At 34.0% G+C, this 25,955-nt stretch overlaps 1 protein-coding gene across 1 annotated transcript in view; it reads left to right on the top strand.

Moving 5' to 3' along the window:
* Positions 1 to 25,955, top strand: part of LOC133191008 (protein bicaudal C homolog 1-like) — a 524,664-nt gene that overhangs the window by 137,349 nt on the left and 361,360 nt on the right. Inside the window, exons 5-6 of the mRNA XM_061326674.1 lie at positions 3,419 to 3,580; positions 12,116 to 12,169. Coding sequence (XP_061182658.1) covers positions 3,419 to 3,580; positions 12,116 to 12,169 — 216 coding nt within the window. The remainder of the gene's footprint in view (positions 1 to 3,418; positions 3,581 to 12,115; positions 12,170 to 25,955) is intronic.

Raw genomic sequence — 25,955 nt, forward strand, 5'->3', positions numbered from 1 at the left:
GAACTTTGTTCATCATAAGGAAAATTTGGAAAATTCGATTCCGGTTCTAAATTATGGACAATTTCCTGATTTTTAAATGGAATATTATCCGCAGCATATCTAAAGAACGAATAAAGGTATGAACTGGAGATTTATTAGAGACTATGGAACATGTCTTTTAGATTACCAAAATTGCCTTTGCAAGTGTCTTTACTACTTCCGGTCGCGACCGGAAGCGAATTTAAAAAGTCAAATTTTTCAACTTTTTTGTTTTTCATTATATTTTGATGATAGTAGGGTTAATAAAGACTCTTTTCAGAATGCATAATATATAATTTGTTTGAAAATTGATAATAAATATTATGCTAATTATTATTAATATTTTTAAGACAAATATTTTGCAAGCAATATAACAAGAACTATTCAGTTGTTTTTCGTCAAACTTTCAGGGATAATGCGTTTTAAAAAGCCATTGTTACATTTGCAAGAATTTTGGAAAATTCACTTCTGGTTCCATGTTACAGGCAATTTCCTGATTTTTGAATGGAATTTTTTCCACGGCAGATCTAAAGAACGGCTAAAGAGATGAACTGGAGATTTATTAGAGATGATAGAACATGACTTCTAGATTTGCAGAATCGCCTTTTAGTGCGTCGTCAATAGTTCCGGTCGCTACTGGAAGCGAATTAAAAAAGTAGAATTTTTCAACTTTTTTGTCCCTCAATTTTTTTAATGATTTTACTAGAGATAATAGAGACTCTTATAAGAAATGGTCCCACTAGCACAATGGTTAGCGTGTTCAATTTTCACGTGGGCGACCTGGACTCAATCCCCAGAATGTCTGGATTTTTTGTACCTTTTTTCAGCTGAAATATAGTACTGTATCTTTGAAATGATATCTGGTATAATTTTCCGTTTGAATTATGAGATATATTATACAATTTACGTTTTATAGTATTTCATGTATGAAGGAGTTAAAAGGAATGCTCAATGTAATACAGATAGTGTTATAAGTGAGGAATCAACTTCTCTCATGACAGAGAATGGACATAAGACCTTCTTGTTGCCATGGCAATAAGTTTCTAGTTATTATTCTTTTTAAGGTCTGCCGTTTCAGTCCGAAAACCTTATAGTGATTGTACTGTTTTTTCCCCTTTCCTTGTCCCTTCGATTTCTCAGAGATGGCTGGACAGATTTTCTTGAAATTTTCAGGGATGATAGAGAATTGAAATACCCCCAGACGTTTTTTTTTTTATTTTTTCAAAATTCACTTCCAGTGTCAGATTTGTCCAATTTCTGTTTTTTTCAAAAATATTTTGTCCGAGTCATATCTCAGAAACGGTAAGAGATTAAGACACCAAACTTTTATGGATAATAGAGCTTGAGGAGTAGGCACATCCATTTGGGTTAAGAGTGACAACCATTACCTCCGGTCGTCACAGGAAGTGATCAAGAAATCGAAATTTTCAACTTTTCTTTTTTGAATATTTTTTTGCATCACATTATTGCTTCTCATTTGTAGTTTTGAAATATGTTGGTCCCATTGGAAACAAAAACATCAACTTCCGGTTATGAGAGAAAAACCACATAATTTGAGCATTTAACCCATAAATATCGCTTATAGATAAATTATTTGAAATGATTTTTATATATGTTATTCAGACTGCAAATGTCTAAAGTAACGTCAAATATCTTTATAAAATTCACTTCCGGTCGCATGTTTAATGTCTGCAAAATGAAAACTTTTCCGAGATCTCAGAAACGGTAAGAGATTGAGACACCAAACTTATAAGTCCAATGGCAAACATCTTTAAAATTCCGTTTTCAAGAACAGCAAAACCATGATTAGTTATATGCATTGAAGTCGCTTGTATTGGCCACACTTTTTTTCTTCAGAAAATTGTTCAAAATTAGGGATGCGCTCAATACATAGGAACAAAATACAACCCCCTTTTTTTCAGGTCACTTTCTCAGTGCCGAGAACCATTTTCCCGATCCATTTGAATTGATTACTCTTTGTAACCAATTACGTCAAAGTTTATTGCTTTTACTCTAATTTCAGAGAGTCATATTCGTCAGCCATACCTGGGTTCCAACATTATGCTATGATCAAAATTGAATGCAAGAATATGCATGCACATATGCTGGATTCTGATTGGCTAATACTTATATTACTGTATCTCTCATAGTTTTCAATTAAAATCTTTGAGATTTCACACATAGGTATTTATTGTTGGTCTCTTTTCGAGAAATTCATGAGATCAGAAATATCTAGAAAACATGGGCAAGTACGTGTGCTGAAACCTGATTGGCTAATACTTAAAGGACTATACTGGTGTTGTTTTTATTTTGAAAATAAAGTGTAGATTTATTAAACAAAACAATTGACTTATTTAATGAAGCTTATAGAGAATGAAACCCAAAGTGGAGTAGGGGAGCATTTGGGGAACATCTGTAACGGTGCCTGTTACAATTAATACTGTTTTTCAGATGTAATATTACGTGATTGCTATCCGTAGCTACCTTAACTTATATTCATAGTTAATTTCAAGAATTTTTCTTTATCACAATTTATCCCATTTATTACCGTATATACTCGCCTATAAGTCGGTTTTTTGGGAGATAAACTTTGGTTCAGAACTCTTTATCCGACTTATACGCGAGTTATAAAAAGATTGGTATTTTAGCAGGTCGATCCCTCTAATTTAAGCTTAAGAAATACAACCGACTTATAGGCGGACCGACTTATAGGCGAGTATATACGGTAGCTTGGAAAATCAAGCAAAAGTTCACCATTCTGCTTCAGTGAACTATAACAGGGTCGTTTTTCCTTGGGGGTACTGTAGATTCCTAAATATACGCGAGGAATTAATTATCGCGTAATTACGCGAGAAGCACCACTCGCGAAATAAAATTACTCGCTTTTATTTTTATGGTTCTGAAATCAATGTAAAATCCCTTGATCAACCGTCCACTCGCGAATTATTGTTTTCGCGATTTGACGTGAAAGAGCCATTTCGCGATAATAAGTACTCGCGAAAAATAAGGAATCTACAGTATATACTGTGGCATACCATAGGCTACCATAGATATCAGTGGCCATACTGGGGCCTACTTTAGGTAACTGTACCATGCTTGGGAAACATACAGTGGCATACTGAGAATTACAGTTATGTACAGAGGAGGCATACCATACCATACTGCAGATATACAGTAGATAGCTGTGGAAATGCTGTAGACAGGATTTTCATACGGACAGGGGTTTAGAAAGCCAGTAGTGATATTTTCATATATTTCATAGATATTTAATCTATGGACCCTTTATTGTGTTACATTATATTTAAGTGACCGTTAAGGCCCTTGGGCCTCTTGTATTATATGGTTACAGCTTTTTGAGACTGTAAAAGATAGATAATTCCATATATGTTACCAATTTCAGATCAATAGAGTAACACTGAAAATGGATGTGTCATTCACAGACCATTCACATGTCATTGGAAAGGGAGGCAATAATATAAAGAAGGTCATGCAGCAAACTGGATGTCACATTCACTTTCCAGACTCTAATCGTGGAAACAACATTCAAGAAAAAAGCAATCAGGTATAAGGATAGATCAGAGGTTTTGAGAACAAATTATTTTATGGGGATAGAGACATTTGATTTCTACAGAGAAATACTAATCAGAAATTCACCCATTTTGCTGTATAGCAGGTTGCTTATTAGCTCTTCTGAGCCAAAGGCTCAAAGAGCTAATGCTATGGCCATTTGTGCGGTGTGCGGTGTGCGTAAACTTTTTTGAATATGGGCCCATAACTCAAGAACCCCTTGGCCAATTATTGTCAAATCTGTCACAGGGTATCATTGGCCCAAGTGCTCCCTTTTGTACTAAAACTGGGGTTGTGACCCTTTAACAAGGGGAGATAATTAGGAAAATAGAAACAAAAGTACTGGTTGCTAAAAAATCTTCTTCTCAAGAACCACTGGGCAGATTATCACCAAACTTACACAAAAGGATGAGGATATGTTGTAGATTAAAAATTGTTCAAGGCATCACCCTGGGGCAAAGGGCGTGGTCTCAAGGTTACTTCAAAGTTGACCAAAAATGACATTTTATTAAAATGTTGATATTTTGCTTACTATAAGGACTAGGATCATCAAATCTTGTCAGTTGATGCATCTAAGGACCTCATATCATGTTGACTCAAAAGTAGGTCCCGGTGACCTACTTTTTAAATTTTGCGGCATTCTTTTCAAAATGATTTAGAGGCATATTTTGAACAATTTAAGGCCTATGATCATCAAACTTTGTCAGTTGATGCATCTTGGGTCCTCGAAGTACGTCAACTAAAAAGTAGGTCACCTTGACCTACTTTTTAAATTTTATGGCTAATCTTTTTCAAAAGAATTAAGGTCATTAATTCGAATACCGAGAGGTTTAGAATCATTAAATCTTGTAAGATGATGCATCTTGGGGCCATTAAACATATTTATTAAAAAGTAGGTCACAGTGACCTACTTTTTGAACTTTGCAGGAATTTGATTTCAAAGCGTTTTAGAGGCATAATTTGGACGTTTTAAGTCCTATGATTATAAAACTTTGTAAGTTGATGCATATTGGGTCCTCAAAAAAGGTCAACTGAAAAGTAGGTCACCATGACCTATATTTCAATTTGTATGACTATAATTAAATATTTCAGGTACTAATTGGCTTAGAATCATCAAACTTTGTCAGTTGATGCATCTTGGATCTTCGGAGTAGGTCGACTAAAAAGTAGCTCATGGTGACCTACTTTCAAAAATTTATGGCTTTAATTAAATATTTCAGGTACTAATTGGCTTAGAATCATAAAACTTTGTCAGTTGATGCGTCTTGGGTCCTTGGAGTACAACAATTGAAGAGTAGGTCACTTTGACCTACTTATAAAATTTTATGGTTATAATTTTAAAAAATATTTTAGGTATTAATTGGCTTAGCATCATCAAACTTAGTTGATGGGTCCTCAGAGAATGACAAGTGATAAGTAGGTCACCATGACCAACGCTCAGGTACTAATTGGCTTAGAATCATCTTGGGTTCTCAGAGTGTGAATTGGAATTTCAAGGGTTTATCTAAATATACAGGATACTTAGAGGCTTCAAATAGAAGTGATAGGTTGTACAGTTTATCAGAAGAGCGATTCAAAGCCAATGGGCCTCTTGTTTTAGCTTTTTACACCCCCTCTCCGAAGGATAGGGGGTGTACTGTTTAACCTTTGAGTGTCTGGCTGTCTGTCTGTGTGTGTGTGTCTGTCTGCCTGTCTGTCCGTAATAAATTTTCTAAGGTTTTCTCAGCAACTACTCTTTGCAGATGCTTGAAATTTTAACACGCTCTTTGTTTCAGCATGCCATGTTTTGGGATTCATTTTTGTACAATCTGATGTCAACTTGTTGTTTATCCCTGCATCTGTTGTAGCAAATATTCTTCACAGTTTTCTCAGCAGTTACTCATTGCAGATGCTTGAAATTTTAGCACACTCTTTGATTAGGCATGCCATATGGTAGGATTCATTTTTGTACAAATCGGATATCAATTTCCTGTTTATCTGTACATCTGTCCGTACCAAATTTCCATTGCAGTGTTCACAGCAACTACTCAAGGCACACTCTTTGTTTAGGCATACTATGTGGTGGGATTCATTGTATCCCTGCTCCAAAGGAGAGGGGGTATACTGTTTTACCCTTGTGTGTCTGTCTGTCCATCTGTCTGAGTAGCTATGTGTGTGTCCTTAACAAATTTTTTTTGCAGTTTTCTCAACAACTACTCATCGCAGATGCTTAAAATTTAAGCACACTCTTTGTTTTGCATGCCGTATGGTGGGATTTATTTTTGTATGAATCTGATGTCAGCTTCTTGTTTATCTATGCGTTGAATTTTATTTTTGTAAAATTTCATTAAGATTTTCTTAGCCTTCCATGAGAACACTCCAACTTCTTTCTGTGGCCATAGATTCTATTTTTTGCAGAAACCACTTTTATACTTTTAAACCAATAAAGTTTTAAAAAGATTGCATGGGTTGTTACTGAGAAAAATGAAATTTAAAAAAGAATTCACTTTTAAGCTCATCTGAGCTAAAAGCTCAAGTGTTAAATTGAAGGGCTAAGCCCTCCTCCAAGGGGAGATAATCAAAAATAGGGTGGGGTCTTTAAAAAGTCTTCTTTTCAAGAACCACTTGGCCAGAAAAAGTGAAACTTACATGAAAGCTTCCTGAGGTAGCATAGATTCTAAATTGTTTAAATCATGCCCCCCTGGGGGTAGGATGGGGCCACAGTAGGGAATCAAAGTTTTAAATTATAATAAAAAGGGAAAATTTTTAAAAATCTTCCCAAGAACCATTGGGCCATAAATACATATACATATGGAAGAGTAAGTGCTTGTATAGAAAAGTATTGACAAAAAAGTTAAAACCGTAAAAGAGTAGTGCACCCCATAAAAAAGTGATATATTTCAGTGGGCCCAGACCCTTCGTTTTGGTTGCTTCAGAGTTGACCAAAAATGATGTTTTGTTAAAATGTTGATATTTTGCTTTTGCTTACTATGAGCATAATCAAATCTTATCAGTTGATGCATCTTAGGACCTTATATCATGTAGACTCGAAAGTAGGTCACGGTGATCTACTTTTTGAATTTTGCGTGCATTCGTTTTCAAATTGATTAAGATCCATATTTTGGAGACTTAAAGGCTTATGATCGTCAAACTTGTCAGTTTATGCATCTTGGATCCTTAGAGTACGTCATCTGAAAAGTAGGTCACTGTGACCTACTTTTTGAATTTTATGGCTAATCTTTTTCACAATGTTTAAGGTCATTATTTCGGATACTGAGAGGTTTAGAATCATCAAACCTTGTAAGTTGATGCATCTTGGAACCTTAAAATATATTTATCAAAAAGTAGGTCACAGTGACTTACTTTTTAGCTCACCTGAGCTGAAAGCTCAAGTGAGCTTTTCTGATCACTCATTGTCGGTCGTCCGTCCGTCTGTCAGTTCATCTGTAAACTTTTCACATTTTCAACTTCTTCTCAAGAACCAGTGGGCAAATTTTAACCAAACTTTGTACAAAGCATCCTTGGGTGAAGGGAAGTTTAAATTGTTAAAATGAAGGGCCAAGTCCCCTAAAGGAGATAATCAAGAAAAGACAAAAATTGGGTGGGGTCATTAAAAAATCTTCTAAAGAACCACTGGGCCAGAAAGGCTGAAACTTATGTGGAAGACTCATGGGGTAGTGTAGATTCTAAAGTTTTCAAATCATGACCCCCGGGGGTAGGGCGGGGCCACAATAAGGAATCCAAGTTTTTACATTGAAATATGTAGTAAAAATCTTCAAAAATCTTCCTCTCAAGAACTACTGGGCCACAAAAGCTGAAACTTATGTGGAAGCATCCTGGGGTAGTGTAGATTCTAAATTGTTCAAATCATGACTCCCGGGGGTAGGGCGGGGCCACAATAGGGAATCCAAGTTTTACATTGAAATATGTAGTAAAAATCTTTAAAAATCTTCTCAAGAACCATGGGTCCAGAAAAGCTGAAACTTAAGTTGAAGCATCCTGGGGTTGTGTAGAATCTAAATTGTTCAAATCATGACCCCCTTGGGTAGGGGGGCCACAATAGGGAATCCAAGTTTTACATGGAAATATGTAGAAAAAATCTTCAAAAATCTTCTTCTAAAGAACCACTGGGCCAGAAAGGCTGAAACTTATGTGGAAGACTCCTGGGGTAGTGTAGATTCTAAAGTTTTCAAATCATGACCCCCGGAGGTAGGGTGGGGCCACAATAAGGAATCCAAGTTTTTACACTGAAATATGTAGTAAAAATCTTCAAAAATCTTCTTCTCAAGAACCACTGGGTCATAAAGGCTGAAACTTATGTGGAAGCATCCTGGGGTAGTGTAGATTCTAAATTGGTCAAATCATGACCCCCCAGGGGTAGGGCGGGGCCACAATAGGGAATTCAAGTTTTACATTGAAATATGTAGTAAAAATCTTTAAAAATCTTCTCAAGAACCACTGAGCCAGAAAAGCTGAAATTTATGTGGAAGCATCACTGGGAAGTGTAGATTCTAAATTGTTCAAATCATGACCCCTGGGGGTAGCAAGGCTCGACATTAACGCTTGTCCGCTTGTCCGGTACCAGTGAAAAATAATTACGGACAAGTGAATATTGCGGGTACTTGTCCGATTGGACAAGTGCATTTTAATATAAAGAAATCTCCAAATACTGTTGAACAGGTTGGGCACAGTTCCTTTTTCGAGGAAGTATTGCTATAAAACGGGATTATGCCTCCTCTCAGTAATAAAAACATTACTGTATATGGGAATTTTCACTCGTATACACTCTATTCTCATGTTTGCTTTGAATAAAAGATTAAGTGCAAGAATATTTTCACATCCTCTAAATATTTATAGTCTGTTAGGTGTATGTATGCTCAAAACTACAATATTTATCGCTGCAAAAAGCTGAAAGAGAGTGATGAAATATTTCTACGATATAAATTTCATACGGAAGCTTATCTGTGTTAAAATTGTAAGATTGAATACGTTCAGCACTTGCTAACTCGTTCATGAAGTTATACGTTCTGAATTTAACTTTATATCATTTCTTTCAAAGACATCGTAAAAATAATTTTTAATACGACTGCTTCTTTTACAGATGAAAATAATTATTTGAAATATAAAATTTTAAAAAGATAGTCATTCAAAGATGGTTTTAGAATGAATGCCCTTATAAAATTCCATATTTTTCATATCATTTATCAACAGGGAAAATTAAAGTAAAAGTCGTGGATTACTGGTGCACGTGAGTTTAAATTCCTATGCATGTTAAAAGATGTCACCTCCACGAAACCAAGCTATGAAATTTTCCGTTTTTTAACAAATAATAATATACTTGTAAGGGAAATATTCACATCCGTTTGAAGAATACTCATGATGTCGTAAGATTAAATCTCATCTTGCTCCTGTCTGCAGCACTAAAGGACCGAATTTTTTTGTCAGCGAGGTTGGTTTAATAAAGTTTAAACACATCACATTGTATTTTTCATGCACTTTTTATTTAAAAAACGGATTAAGGCATTATTTAAAAAAAATGATGAAAATTCCCATATACAGTAATGTTTTTTTATACGCCCGTCTTAAGACGGGACGTATTATGTTATAGCCTTCATGTCCGTCCGTCTGTTAGCTTTTTTGTGTCCAGCTCATAACTTTAAAACTATAAGGCCTAGAATTATCAAACTTTGTCAGGTGATACGTCTTGGGTAGAAGGTGTGTCGCACATTAAAAGTATGTCGCTCTGACCTTTAATTAAGATGCTATGGCCAAATATGGAAAAATCCTGTCTGGCTTATAACTAGAAAACTATTAGACTTAGAATCATCAAACTTGGCCAATTTATGCATCTTAGGTAGAAGGTGTGTTGCGACCTATTTCAAGGTCACTGTGACCTTTAATTTAGTGAAATTTAAAAAAAAAACTGTGTCTCTATACTATTAAATTACACAATCCCCAAAAATGTAAGAATGTTGCAGTAAAAAATGTTAAATCAAGAAAATACTAATTTTTTTTTCATTATATACTTTACAGCAATCTATAACAAATGTAATGTTATCAGAGAAATTCCACCTCTCCCATGGGTGTAATCATCAAGCACTGGTCAATGAGAATTTTGATAACAGAAAATTACATGTCAAATTAGAGAGAAATTAATGAGTTTAGTGTGAGGAGCTGACTGGTAGAGCATCTCTGATAAAGCAGAATGTTATTTCAATAGTGGTTGCAACCTGTGTTTGGATTTGAAATACACTCTCAACCACTATTGAAATAATTATTTCAATAGTCAATGTTATTTCAATAGTGGTTGCAACATTTGTGCTTGTAAAATAAAATGCATCCATCTACAGGAGTTATTTTTCAATCTACAGGAGTTATCGTTATTCAAAATATTTTTTAGTGAAAAAATTATTAATTGATTATAAAAGTTCTGCATCTGAAATTTTTGTAACAATTAAAACAATTATATGTTAAGAGATAGAAATATCTCTCAATTTTAACAGTTCAAAGGAACTGGATATAAATGTTTTAGGTAAACTATAATAAGTAATTAATATAAATATTGGCAATAGAAAAAAGAAATCAATATTTGTAACATTGATCGGATTTGAATGAGTTGACTATATAATGGTCCCCATTATTAAACTCCTGTAAGACAACTCATTGAATTGCATGTAATAATTTGCTTGGAAAGTTATATCTCTTATCAGAGGGATATTACACCTTAAGCCAAGAGACATCACCTCGAGTAAATATAAAGGCATTAGAGATTTCTCTTTGTGTACTTAATTGTAGCACTAGGCAAGTGACACAAACATATCTGTATATATTGAATAACTTACACACTAGGCAAGTGTCCATTGTATTTGTATAATTTGCATTCATTATCATTTTTGTAAGACTTGGGCAAACCAAGTACTATCCAAAGGAAATCACTCACTTGTTACAATAAGCAAGGGTATTTTTACCTGATTTTTGAAATTCTTGGGCAACATAGCTTCATCTATCAGTTAATTTTGTTTTATACTTTTATGGATCTTTACAGTGTTGTATTATACTCAGGTGACCGTTAAGGCCCTTGGACCTCTTGTACAGAAGTATGCAGGAAAAAATTTCAGATATCTTCTTCTCAAGAACAGCAATGCCATGATTAGTCATATTAATATGGAAGCATCTTCAGGTAGTATAGATTCTAATTTGTTCAAATCATGACCCCTGGGGGATGGTTTGGGCCACATTGGGGGATCAAAGTTTTACATAGGAATATATAGGAAGGAATTTTCTCAAGAATAGCAGTGTTACAAATAGTCATTGATATGGAAGCATCCTTCAGTACTGTATTTCAGTTTTGTTCTGATCATGATCCCTGGGTTGGGGGGGGGGGATGGATTGGGCAACAGTCAGGGTCAAGTTTGGATAGGAATACAGTCGACTCTCGATATGTCGAAGTCGTTGGGACTTATAAAAAACTTCGAGATATCCGGCTGTTCGAGATATCCAAAGTTTGACTTCGATGTTCTTTTGAACGATTCAATATACCACATGCTTTACACATGTATTGAATATTGCACTTTATTCTTTCAAAACAAAAACTATTTGCAAAGAGAGAAGAAAAGAATTAAAATGTTTCCTAAATTAAGTTTTTCTATAAACTATTCACTTCAAACTGAATTGCATTCTTACTTTGTCTTTTTTTTCTGCGATATCGATCAACTACATGGCGTTTACTCATAGTAGGATGTTGCTTACACTGTGTAAATTTGAAACCGGAAACGATAGCCTATATTGAAGACGAGCGGCCCTTGTTAATGAATAAATAAATTGCTAAATAAACTGGTTTATACACCTGAAATTATCGATCGGTGATCGGTTACCTGGTTTGGGTAGGTGTGAAATAGTACTTACCTCGAGGCAATTAATTAATTCCATTAAGACTGCCTACCTGGCGAACACTTGTGATTAACAGAGCGGAAAATAGACCTGACTTCGACATAACCCAGGTAAAATTAACACTTGGGACCTGACAAGTACTTCGAGATAACCGGAGTATTCGAGATTACCGTGTTCGAGATATCCAAAGTTTTTTCAATCATTTATATAGTAAATACGGCCGGGACCGAGGACTTGCTTCGACATATCCGGAGTATTCGACATATCCGTGTTCGAGATACCGAACGTAACCTGTATATAGTTTAATAAAAGTAGTGTTTAGAAGTGTATGGATGATGTCAACATTTAGGATGCATTCAATTGAAAGTAGAATTTTGTATAAAAAATCCTGTGAAGGACATCAAAGCCTTGATTGATCATATTGATACGTAAGCATTCTGAGGTGTGTAGACTCAGTTTTTGTTCAAATCCTGACCCCCTGGGGGTAGTGTGGGGCAAAAATGGGGGATCAGTTTCACATTGGAATATATAATTGGAAAAAATTTTGGTGATGTAGAACAGCCATATTGTTTCAGGTGAGTGTTGTGGCCCATTGGTCTCTTGTTATTGAATTTAACTTGAACAGTATATTTCATTAATTGTTGATTTATTTGCATTGTAGGTATCCATAGCTGGTGAACCAACAGGAGTTGAGATTGCAAGAGCACGTATCAGGGTAATGTGATTTATTGTTAGTAGTGTATGGATGATGTCAACATTTAGCATTCATTTAAAAGTAGAATTTTGTTTGAGGAACTGTAGATAAAACATAATTTTGTGCTAAGATCTGTGGGTGACCTACAATAATTACTCTTTCCATCTCTGTCCATCTGTCTTACTATCCGTCCATCTGGTAGCTATTTAAATTCTGACTCATAACTTTACTACGAAGCCTAAAAGCATCAAAATGTGTCAGCTGATGCACCATGGTAGGTATAATGCACTCTAATGTTAGGTCACTGTGACCTCTAATGAAGATAGTAGTCCAAATTGGCAATTCTGTCTGGTTAATAATAAAAACTATTTAGTCAAGAATCATCAAACATGTTCACTTAATAAATCTCAGGTATAAAATGTGTCTCACCCTAAATTAAGGTCACTCTGATCTTTGAAATGTCATGGCCAAATATGTCAAAACCCTTTTTAGCTCACCTGAGCTGAAGGCTCATGGGAGCTTTTCTGATTGAAATTTGTCCGTTGTCTGTCGTCGTTGTTGTCATCATAAATTTTTAACATTTTCATCTTCTTCTCCAGAACCACTGGGCCAATTTCAACTCGACACAAAGTATCCTTGGGTTAAGGAGATTCCAGTTTGTTCAAATGAAGGGCCACTCCCTCTTCCTACGGGAGATAATTAAGAAATGGTGAAAATTTGATGGTGTCTTTCAAAAATCTTCTCAAGAACCACTGGGCCAAAAAATTGGAAACTTATGTGAAACCATCTCTACATAGTGTAGATTCAAGTTTGTTCAGATCATGACCCCATTGGGTAGGGTGGGGCCATAAGTCTTACATAGGAATATATAGGAAAAATCTCTAGAACAGCAAAGCCATGTTTACTATGGAATGAATAGATTTCATGGTGGCTCGGTTTTCCTGGAATTCATGGGTTCCTCTCATCCACAAATTAACATCCTCCATAAATTAATAAATTAAGGTTACTTAGTCATATTTCCTTCTCTAGGTATGAGATTACACAAAATTACGTCCCCACGAACCTGTAAGATTTTAGCAATCCATGAAAATTGGCCCCCCACGAATTACCATGATTCAACAGTAGTCATATTTATATGGAAGCATCCTCAGGTAGTGTAGATTAAAATTTGTTCAAATCATGACCCCCAGGGGTAGGGTTAGGCCACAATGGGGGATCAGTTTTACATAGGAATATATAGGAAAAAATCTTGAAAATTCTTCTACTCAAGAATAGAAAAGTCTTGCAGAGTCATCTTAATATGGAAGCATCCTCAGGTAGTGTAGATTTTGGTTTGTTCAAATCATGACCCAGAGGGGTAGTGTGGGGCCACAATGGGGGATCAAAGTTTTACATAGGAATATATAGAAAAAGATCTTGAAAAATTTTCTTCTCAGGAACAGCCAAGCCATGATTAGTCATATTATTATGGAAGCATCCTCAGGTAGTGTAGATTCAGATTTGTTCAAATCATGACCCCTGGAGATTGGGTGGGGCTACAATAGGGCATCAAAGTTTTAGATAGGAAAAAATCTTGAAAATTCTTCTTCTCAAGAAAAGCAAATTGTTGTTGAGTCATATTAATATGAAAGCATCCTCACATGTTGTAGATTTAGGTTTGTTCAAATCATGACCCCCAGGGGTAGGGTGGGGCCACAATGGGGGATCAGAGTTATAAAAAAGAATATAAGGGATATATCAATGAAAATTTTCTTCTTAAGAACATCAAAGCCAGTCATTAATTCAGATACAAATGTGCTTGGAGGTAGGGAAGGCTTCAATAGAAGATCAAATGTCGGTACCTTATTTATACTTAAACTTTTCAATACTGAACTGATTTCTGCTTTTTTAAAGCCAAAGTACTCAGGTGAGCAATGTGGCCCATGGGACTCTTGTTATTAAGCTCACCTGAACTCATTCTCAAAGCATTCTTGGGTGAAGGGAATTTATTTTTTTTTAAATGAAGAGCCACATCCTCTTTCAAAGAATAATTAAGAACTAAAACATCTGCTATTGCAAAAAATAGTTCATCCACCCTTAAATGCCCTGAATGCTGCAGTATTGAAATTAAAATTAAAGTAAAGAAGTTTGGACAAAGCACAGTATTCAAAAACACATTACCAGTGACATAATACAAGTGACCCTTGATCTCTCAAAGTTCAAGGGACCTTAAAAAAAGTTCAAGAGATGGAGGGTTCGAGAGATCAAAAGGGGAAGGAAATCCATAATTAATTTTTCAGGTCTGATCATTATGGTTCTGTTATTAGCTCATCTGAGCCGAATGCTCAAGTGAGCTTTTCTGAGCAAAATTTGTTTGTTGTTTGTCATCGTTATCGTTGTTGTCATCGTTGTTGTTGTCATAAACTTTTTACAATTTCATTTTCTTCTGCAGAACCACTGGGCCAATTTCAACCAAACTTGGCACAGAGTATTCCTGGATAAAGGGGATTCAAATTTCTTCAAATGAAGAGCCACACCCTCTTCCAAGGGGAGATAATTAAAAAAAACATAGAAAAAAAACTTTAAAAATCTTCTTCTCAAGGGCAGTACAGCCATGATTTGTGATTTTATTAAAACATTGGATTTTTCCTTACTATAAGGACTAGAATCATCAAATCTTGTCATTTGATGCATCTAAGGATGTCATATCATGTTGACTCAAAAGTAGGTCACGGTAACCTACTTTTTGAATTTTGCATGCATTTGTTTTCAAATTGATTTAGAGGTATATTTTGGATATTTTAAGGCCTATGATCATCAAGCTTTGTCAGTTGATGTATCTTGGGTCCTCAAACTATGTCAACTGAAAAGTAGGTCGCCATGACCAACTTCTTGATTTCTATGGCTAATCTTTTTCAAAATATTTAAGGTAATTATTTCAGATACTGAGAGGTTTAGAATCACCAAACCTTGGAAGTTGATGCATCTTGGGGCCTTAAAACATTTATGAAAAAGTAGGTCACAGTGACCTACTTTTTGAATTTTGCAGGCATTCGTTTTCAAATTGTTTTAGAGGCATATTTTGAAAACTTTAAAACCTATGATGATCAAACTTTGTCAGTCAATACATCTTGGTTCCTTGGAGAACTTCATTTAAAAAATAGGTCACCTTGACCTACTATTGAGATTTTATGGCTATATTTAAGTAATTCAGGTACTAATTGGCTTAAAATCATCAAACTTTGTCAGTAGATGCATCTTGGGTCCTAAGAGATTGTCAATTTTGGTTCCTTGGAGAACTTCATTTAAAAAATAGGTCACCTTGACCTACTTTTGAGATTTTATGGCTTTATTTAAATATTTCAGATACTAATTGGCTTAGAATCATCAAACTTTGTCAGGTGATGCATCTTGGGTTCTCGGAGAATGTCAACTACAAAATAGGTCACTGTGACCTACTTTTGAATGTTTATGGCTATATTTAATTATTTCAGGTACTAATTTGCTTAGAATCATCAATCTTTGTCAGTTGATGAATCTTGGGTTCTCGGAGAATGTCAACTACAAAATAGGTCACCGTGACCTACTTTTGAATGTTTATGGCTATATTTAAATATTTCAGGTACTAATTGGCGTAGAATCATCAAACTTTGTCAGTTGATGAATCTTGGGCCCTTGAAGAATGTCAAGTGAAAAGTAGGTGAATTTGACCTACTTTTGAAAGTTTATGGCTATATTTAAATATTTTTAGATACTTAGAATCATCAAACTTTATCAGGTCCACAGAGTATGTCAAATGAAAGTAGGTCCAAAAGTAGGTCACCGTGACCTACTTCTGGAATATTATGGCTTTACTTAAATATTTCAGGTACTTATTGGCTTACCATAACCTACTTTTGAAAGTTTATGGCTTTATTTCAATATGTTTAGATGAAATATATGGAGATAATGAACAGTATTCAAGCTCAAATGTTCATTAAACATTACAAAATAGGAGCAGAGCGAAACCTCAGAAACATCAGAGGTGGGATCAGGTGCCATGGAGGAGTGAGCATCCCTTGCCGACCTGTCACACCGCCGTGTGCTCTTTGTCATGATCGGGAAATAACAAAAAAATCCATCAACAATTCAGTGTGTAAATAATGGCCTAACAATTAGAATGAAAAACATCAGTCAGCATTTGACTCAATGATAAATTGTATTTGCTGACAAGGTCATTGTATCGACCATAGAACTTATGAAATGATGACTTTAAACGAGACTGCTTATATTCTTGTTTCATCAACTTGTTTGTTAATAATTTACCTCGTTTTAGAAATTGTTCATATGTAGAGCATGCTCTTGCTTATCGAATCAACTGAGAGATATAAACCCTGTATGCAGGTGATGAAGGTATATTGCTGCATAAGTAAGGAAAACTGACAATTGAAAAGTTAAAGTCATCACGTTTATCATAAAGCTTTGTTGTTAGATTACTATTAACGTCTTTTTCAAGTAAAATATCCAAATATGAAACAGATGTGTGAGACTCTGTGGTATCTTTTATCTCAAGCTCACCGGGATATATCGTATCAACATAGGAATGGAAATAACCATTGTTAATTGACAATAAGTCGTCGATATATCTAAATGTCGAGTTGAAGGCCACAGCAAGTGTTTTCTTCTTTTCACGTATAACATTTTGGACAAATTCTGCTTCATATGAATACAAAAATAGGTCTGCTAATAACAGGGCGCAATTGGTACCCATGGGAATTCCAATAGATTGTTGGAAGATCTGGTCTCCAAAAACCACATAGATATTGTCAATCAGAAACTAGAGCATCTTTTAAACGTCAACTTCAGAGTAATTGTGTGTACAATCAGAATGTTTTTTAACAAAATAATTTTGCAAATGACCAATGACAAGGCAAGTAAATTGACGAGTTCCATTTTTATTGAAAAAGCAGCTGTCAGTGATATCAAAAAGCCTGGGCCAAGTTTTACTAAAGGTGGTAAGTCAAAACATAGACGTAAACGTAGACGTAGCCCTAACTTATGCCAATTTTGCATTTTACTAAAGGTTGTACCTTACGATTTGGCGTAGATTTAGTCAAAATCTACATGTGCCCTATAGCTGTCATAGAAAAACACACAGCCTTATAAAAATAACTATATCTTTATAAATGAGACGGGTTATTTAATCTGAGCGTGTTTTTGAGGGGATAAAAGCCAGTCATTCAACTATTTAGAAGGTCTCATGTCACGACTTTTATTTCCCAGGACTTTCTTTCGGAGTTTATCGATGTAATAATAACATGTCAACTTATGAATGTGTTATGCCCTAATAGCTTCACTCGTAGAGTTGAATTCGTAATTTACGTAAATAACTCTGCAATAAAGTAGTGTTTTCAATGTTTATAAAATGCTTTGAAGTTAATTAGATGCAAGTGCCGAGGAGGGGGGATTTACAGAACTGGTTATTAAATACATAAAGTAAAGTATTAATCCAAATATGTCCTATGGAAACACAGATCCCATGATAAGTTGTTATTATGTTATTACATGTACTTTTAAGAAATATGAAAAAAAAAATTAAAAACCTACAAAATTTGATTTTATTCGCTTATAAAAGGCAGGCACTTGCAATACATTAATTCATACTATCATGTCAGATGTATATGTACACTGTATGCATCTTTATGGAAAAAAAAATTCTAAATTTATTGCAAAATTTTATTTCTCATGTTAAGATGGTAGAGTTTCTTTACAATGGCATTTATATAAAAATACCGCATAATTATATATACACTTTATTCTTACTTTTCTGAGTCATATGATGTCATAGTAGACTAATTTATGCAATGTACATTGAAAATTACATCATAATTTGGAAATGCCAAAAAGTATGCACTTTGTTCATTTTAGTGTCTTCTGAAAGTAATTTTGAAATTTGCAATTATTTTAATGAGCAAAAAACAATGTACACTCTTATCAGTACGTAGTAATTCATTGTATGTAAAAATTAAATATCTAAAAATCATTTTATAGGTTTGGTTTTATCATGTGCTACTTTCTGATATTTTTTATCGCAAATCACATGCAAGGTATTTACATGTACATTCATAGAATGTTAAAAATAAATAAATATGAGAGAGAGAGAGAGAGAGAGAGAGAGAGAGAGATAATATTTACAAACAATTGGGGTGTTGTTGTTTGTAGGTTTGTTTTTCTGTTTTCAAATTTTGAAGAAAAAATGAAATTAAAGCGTTTAAGCAAAACAATGCATATGCGTTCTTGTACGTATAGATTATAAGTAAGAAATATATAATAATATGTTGATGCTCACTCCTCCATGGCACCTGATCCCACCTCTAAATTTTGAGGTCTGTGTTGCTCTGCTTCAAATTTGTATTGTTTCCTTGGACTTTCGAGATTGAATGCTGTTCGTTATCTTCATATTTCATGTACAATACGTGGACTTATAATCTCTAAAACTGTTTGTTTACAGTGGCCTACAAACACATTTTGTTTTGAATTTTAGAGTTTTATTTTAACGTGTTTTAATTTGGCAGTCAAGTGTAGCGTGCAGATACATGCATAATCTTTTCAATATGCCAATGACCTATGACTTGTAATCTAATATAAACGGTCTGAAAACAAAACAAATAAAAAAATATTGGAAAAAATATATGCAACAATATTTGGTTGATAACTGCTGCTCAGCGTAAATGTGTTTATCTTTCTTCTCCCTTTTTAGGATTAACTATATTTAAAATAAATGGATAAATGAAGACCGCACATGAAATTTTTAATAATTTTTTTTCTTTTGGAATAACTGTGCATATGTTTGATAGCAAATTAAATTAAAAAAAAAAAAACAGCTCAGGTAATTCTTTCTTGTCTGCAAAATTATTTTGAAAATCAAGAAACTCCATCATTATTTTTTTTATTATTTCTTTTATTTAATCATTTATTTCTTTTATTTAATCATTTTAATGATGCTGTCTGTTCATTTCAGTTCTCGTCTCTTCTTTATTCGATGTGAATAAAAGTAACCATATGCATGCGTAGCTTCCGTTACTACGTTGTTTTTTTCTATCTTTTACTGAAGAGTTCCTGTCGTAAGTTACGAGAAACTTTACATGCAGGGCTATGTTTATGTGCGTAGATATGACCTTTAGTAGAACGCTATCTATGCACACATAAATTCAGTCGTAAAGTCTACGTTTACGTCTACGTCTATGACAAAATTTACGACCTTTAGTAAAACTTGGTCCAGGACTTTTACTTCTTGGCTAAGAATTATAAAACTTTGTCATTTGATGCATCTTGGGTCCACAGAGTATGTCAACTAAAAAGTAGGTCACCGTGACCTACTTTTCAAATTTTATGGCCCTATTTAAATATTTTTCAAGTACTTGTTGGCTTAGAGTCATTAAACTTTGTCAGTTGATGAATCTTGGGTCCTCAGAGTATATCAACTGAAAAGTAGGTCACTGTGACCTACTTTTGGAATTTTACGATGATATTTTAATTTTATTAGACACTAATTGGCTAAGAATCATCAAACTTTGTCAGTTGATGCATCTTGAGTCCTCAGAGTGTGTCAGCTGAGAAGTAGGTCACTGTGACCTTGTTTTGAAATTTTATGGCTATATTTTAATATTTGGGGTACTAATTGCCTTTGAATCATCAAAATTTGTCAGTTGATGTATTTTGAATCCTCAGAATATGTCATCTAGAATGTAGGTGACAGTGACCTACTTTTGGAATTTCAAGGCAATATCTATAATTTTTAAATGATAAGAAACTTAAAATCATCAAACTTTGTCAGTTGATGCATCTTGGGTTCTCAGTGTGTTTTAACCATAATATAGGTCATGATGACCTACTTTTGAAGTTTTAAGGGCTTATCTTAATATACAAGATACTTAGAGGCTTTAAATAGAAGTTATAGGTTGTACAATTTATCAGAAGAGCGATTCAATGCCCTTGGGCCTCTTGTTTTATTATATAAAGCTTTGTAACAAATTTAAAACAGATCTTTGTTTTCACTAAAATGACATAAATATGCATTTTTTATTGTTCTACAGACTCACAGTGCATTACACAGCAGATAATGTAAATCAATTTGTCCCTTGGGAGTAATGAGTGAACATGCATCCAGTTAAAGATTAATTAATGAGTTCAGTGTGGGAAGTTGTAAGAGCATCTCTGATCTAGCAGGTGTTATCTGTATCTCCTGTGAACTGGGCAGAAGAATTAAAGATCTCTGTTCTCTAACTGTGTTAATTGTAATTTATAGTCTGTCAATCTATAAAATACATAGTTACTGGATGACCAGCCTTTTATTTTTAAAATAAATTTAGTAGAAAGTTATCAAGATTAATTTGATATTGTATAAAATATTTTGTTCAACAAAAAAATTTGCAGAGTGTCATGTCTTACAAAGATGACAAGTACTTGCAATTTATTTTTTCAATCTAATGAAAACAATATAATTATTAGTATTGATGTTTTATTAGGCTGTGCCTTAGATCATCATTCATTAAAAGAATATATAAATGAGCAATTAAATTTTCACTCTAAAGGTTAAAAGAAATTCTGAACACTTAGGTCCATAAAATACATTTAATTTCTGGGTACTTTTTTTTGAAAAGCCTAGTGGGGGTTTTTGTCCATTTTGGACAGTTCTAGTATTAATGTTGAAGCCTCCTTCAGAATCATTTTTGTTGAAATCATGGCCACTGTGTATAGGATGAGGCCAGAAAAATCAAAATTTGACACAGGAATACATGTATATTGGAAAAAAAATCTGCAGGAACAGCAGGTCCAAAGTGACTTTGGTGAGCATTGTGGCCCATCGGCCTCTTGTTAGATAACAAATTAACGAAGTTTTATCCCCACAAAATTTAGTATTTAGTGTGCTTATATGGTAGATTTGAATGAACACTCAGTTCAACAAAACATAAAAAAGTCCCTTTAGAATGTATTTTAAAGAAATATATATCTTTTGTAAAAGAAATTTTAAGAAGCAGAAAAGGAGGTATTTTCCCATGATTTCTGCTAAAAGTTGTACGACTATGAGAAGGAGAGAAAAATATTATCTTTTAAATGCCTTACATCTAAATATAAAAGGCTTATAAGGAAATATACTTTGATTATTTCAATTAGTCAGAAACCAGACAAGAATCCCTTCTTAATATCTTCTTCTCAACAACAGCTAAGTCATGATCAGTCATATTTATATGAAAGCATCCTTAGGTAATGTAGATTCAAATTTGTTCAAATCATGAGCCCCAAAGGTAGGGTGGGACCACATTGGATAATCTTTACATGTGAAGAAGTAGGAAAAAACTTAATTCCTTCTCAAGAACAATGAATCCATGATTGATTATGTTAATATGGAAGCGACTTCATATAGTGGATATTCAAGTTTGTTCAAAGCATGACACCCCTCCCCCCCCCCCCCCCCCCATTGGGGTAGGGAAAGACAAAAATAGAAGATCAAAGTTTTATTTTGGAATTAATTGGAAGAATTTTCACAGAAATTTCTATTCTTAGTAACCATGGCAACACCACTCATCAAAATCAAAAAATGTTAAAAGACTTAAATATCTTAGTGTAGTATGCTTGTGTACCCAGTTATATTAAAATTGGATTAAAACTGTATGAGAAGTAAAATTAAGTAGAATTTCACAAAAATGACTATATTAAGTAACCATGGCAATATTACTAATAGAAATAAAAAAAAACTAATAAACAGAATTATTGAAATACTTTCAAAGTGCTCCTCCTCCTACAGTTTTAGTCTGATTTCAGTATAGCTTGGCAATAACTGAACTACACTAAGATACATAATTTAGTATATATGTTTTTGATTTCACTAAACATTCTTGCCATGGTTACTAAAAATTGAACTTTCTATGAAATACATTTAAAATGTTACTTGTAACAGTTCTTGTCTGATTTCATTATAATTTGGCACACAAGTAGACTACACTAAAATACATTACTCTCAATTTTTATGCCCCCCTTCGAAGAAGGGAGGGCATATTCTTTGCTGCTGTCTGTCGGTCAGTCTGTTGGTCCACCAGTAGTTTCTGTTCATTTTCTTCGCAGAGGTTGCACATTCTGAAATGAATTTGGTATACAGATTTATCATAAGAATATCTAGGTCAAGTTCTGTTTTGGGTATGATCGAGCAATTTCGGACAGAGTTATGCCCCTTGGACTTAGAAAAATGCCAATGATTTGGGGGAGGGGGGCATAAGTGTTTCACAAACATCTCTTGTTTTTTTTTTCGATTTTGATGTATGGTGTTGCCATGGTTACCAAAAATAAAAATTTCTATGAAATACTTTCAAAATGCTACTCCTACTACAATTTTGATCTGATTTCAGTGAGCTTGGCACACAAGTAACAGTAAGATACATTATTCTATCTGTTCTTGATTTTCATGAAAGGTGTTGCCATGGTTACTAAAAATAAAAATTTCTGTGAATTTCTTGGAAAAGGCCATTCCTCCTATAGTTTTGGTCTTATTTCAAAATAACTTTGCACACAAGTAGACTACACTATGGTATGTAATTCTCTTAATGTGTTTTTGATTTCAAAGAACAGTGTTGTTATAGTTACTAAAAATAGAAATGGCAAGATTTTTTGCAGTAAGACTGAAACTGAAGGAGGAGTAGCCTTTTTGAAGAGTTTTACAGAAATTTCTAATTTTAATAACCATGGCAACATTGTCCAATAAAACTAAAACCTGATACACAGAATTATGTGTCATAGTATAGTCTAGTTGTGTACCAAGTTATATTGAAATCAGACTTAAACTGTAGAAGGAGTAGTGATTTGAAAGAATTTTACAAAGATATCTATTTTTAGTAAACATGGCAACACTGTTCATTGAAATTGAAAATGATATACAGAATTATGTATCTTAGTGTAGTCTACTTGTTTACCAAGATATATTTGAACAGACCAAAACTGTAGGCAGAGTAGTATTTTAAAAAACTGTTATGATGAACAGACAGATAGAAACCTTTCTATTGCATAAGCTCTCTGACCAGTAGAGCTAAAAATGGGGATATGTTTTAGATTTAAAATTGTTGAAGGCCTCACCATTGGACAAAGGATGGGGTCTCAAGGTCTCTTTAGAGTTGCCCTTAAACAGGTCTAGACCACTAGATTTTCTTACGTCAGCATAAATTTGCATGTAAATTAGCTATCTGTTTACTTTTCCGACTGCAATGCATTATGGGCTACTACAAGTATCAATACGAACTCGGTTGTATTGAAAATAAAGGGCAATTTGGATTGTCCCTTGGAAACTCATTCTTAATTCGTTTTTTATATTTATGAAAGAAATATTGAAAATGATGTCATTTACAAAATTTGCTTTATGAAGCTTTATATCAACTTAATTGTAATACATCGGCGTAAACCATTGTTCACAGAGACGTAGGTTCTATTGTGTCGATAAAGCATTGAGTGTGTTTTTATACGCCCGTCTTTAGATGGGATGTATTATATGTTATAGCGTTCATGTCCGTCCATCTGTCCGTCCGTCCATCTGTTAGCTTTTCTCGTGTCCGGCTCATAACTTTAATACTATTAGGCCAGGTAAAATTAATCTTTAGATTCTCATCCCCGCCCGCCCCTCTCAAAGTGCCCTGCCCCGTTGTTTTTTATTTTGATTTTTGGGTGTCAAAAGTATTTTCATCTATTTTTATTCAGCAAGAATTTGGGTCAAAAGTTAAGAGTTATCTTACGTCTGTATTAAAAGTCGCGTGGCGCTATTTATAGCAAAAAAAACCATGTGAAGAATGGAGAAAAATTGGCAATAAAAGCAGTTTAAATACGAAAGGAAAAGATAATTTGTCAGTAAAGAGAAGACAGAGAAGCAAAAATAACATAAAGACATCTAGATACTATCACTGGCATGAGCAAGTTTTTAAAGAGATTTCAACCAAGTAAAAACAGACGAAGAAAATGACACCTGGACAAGTTTTAAGGATCTCCTGTTGTACTTGTATGTGATTTTGCATTAAAAAAAAGACATCGTCGGCAGACTTTAGAGAATAATAGTGCAAAGGAAATGTTAAATCTTAAAAATGTTCAGGCCAAGGCTTTCAGTAGAATATTTTACAGATTTTGCAAATATGACATATGATTTTGTTTGGCGTGTGCCGTATCTGTTTACTTGATAATTTGTTAATAGAACTATAAATATTTTAATTTTTTATAACAAGAATCTTCTGCAGACATTTAAAGGATATGAAAACAATAAAATCTATTTATATTGGCATTAACATAATGTAAAGATTTTGTGTACGAAGAGTGTTTTGTTGATATTTTCAATTATAAAAAATAAAATCCGCCCACCCGCCCCAATTTTTTAAGAAATTAGGATGAGAATCTAAATTTTAAATTTATGTGGCCTTAGGCCTAGGATTATCAAACTTTGTCAGCTGATACTTCTTGGGTAGAAGGTGTGTCGCGCACTAAAAGTAGGTCGCTGTGACCTTTAATTAAGATGCTATGGCCAAATATGGAAAAATCCTGTCCAGCTCATAACTAGAAAACTATTAGACTTAGTATCATCAAACTTGGCCAATTTATGCATCTTAGGTAGAAGGTGTGTCTCGACCTATTTCAAGGTCACTGTGATCTTTAATTTAAGTGAATTTTTTTTTTGAAAATTGTCTTTTTACTATTAAATTACATAATCCCAAAAAATGTAAGAGTGTTGCATTATCTTATTACAAAAATGTTAAATCAAGAAAATACTTATTTTTTCATTATATACTTTACAGCAATCTATAACAAATGTAATTAGAGAAATTCCACCTCTCCCATGGGTCACTGGTCAATGAGAATTTTGATAACAGAAAATTACATGTCAAATTAGAGAGAAATTCATGAGTTTAGTGTGAGGAACTGACTGGTAGAGCATCTCTGATCAAGCAGGTGTTATCTATATCTCTTGGGAACTGGGCAAAAGAATCAACCATGTTGGATTTAGTAGATCTTGGCTAGCCTAACTTTTAAAATGAATTTGATGACAAGTAATTAAAACTAATTTGATATTTTGATAGATAGTCCTTACAAATCTAAGAGTCATGCAGGAACCTTATTAAATATATTGCATCAAGATTACACATTAGATTTTTTTTTTTCTGTTTATAAATCTTTGTAACAAATTTAACAAAAAAATCTTTGTTTTCAAATTTAATTTCAGAATGACATAGATATGCATTTTTATTGCACTACAAAGCTGAAAGTGCAGATCCATTCATCCCTTCAGAGTAATGAGTGGACATGCATCCAGTTAAAGATTAATTAATGAGTTCAATGTAGGAAGGCTAGCTGTCTCAATCATTTATGATAGAGCATCTCTGATCAAGCAGCTCTTATCTGTATCCTTTGGGAATTAGACAGAAGAACTGCTGGTCAGTTTATAACATATTATGTCATTTGATGGCCAGCTTTTTATTTTTATACGCCTGTCATAAGACGGGACATATTATGTTATAGCCTTCATGTCCATCCATCCATCCGTCTGTTAGATTTTTTGTGTCCGGCTCATAACTTTAATACTATTAGGCCTAGAATTATCAAACTTTGTCAGGTGATACGTCTTGGGTAGAAGGTGTGTTGCGCATTAAAAGTAGGTCGCTCTGACCTTTAATTTAGATGTTATGGCCAAATATGGAAAAATCCTGTCCGGCTCATAACTAGAAAACTGTTGGACTTGGAATCATCAAACTTGGCCAATTTATGCATCTTAGGTAGAAGGTGTGTCGCGACCTATTTCAAGGTCACTGTGACCTTTAATTTAGTG

This window comes from Saccostrea echinata, unplaced genomic scaffold, assembly GCF_033153115.1.
Source record: "Saccostrea echinata isolate AGI-Se365-2 ecotype Australia unplaced genomic scaffold, CSIRO_AGI_Sech_v1 ptg000022l, whole genome shotgun sequence".
Lineage (NCBI taxonomy): Eukaryota > Metazoa > Mollusca > Bivalvia > Ostreida > Ostreidae > Saccostrea > Saccostrea echinata.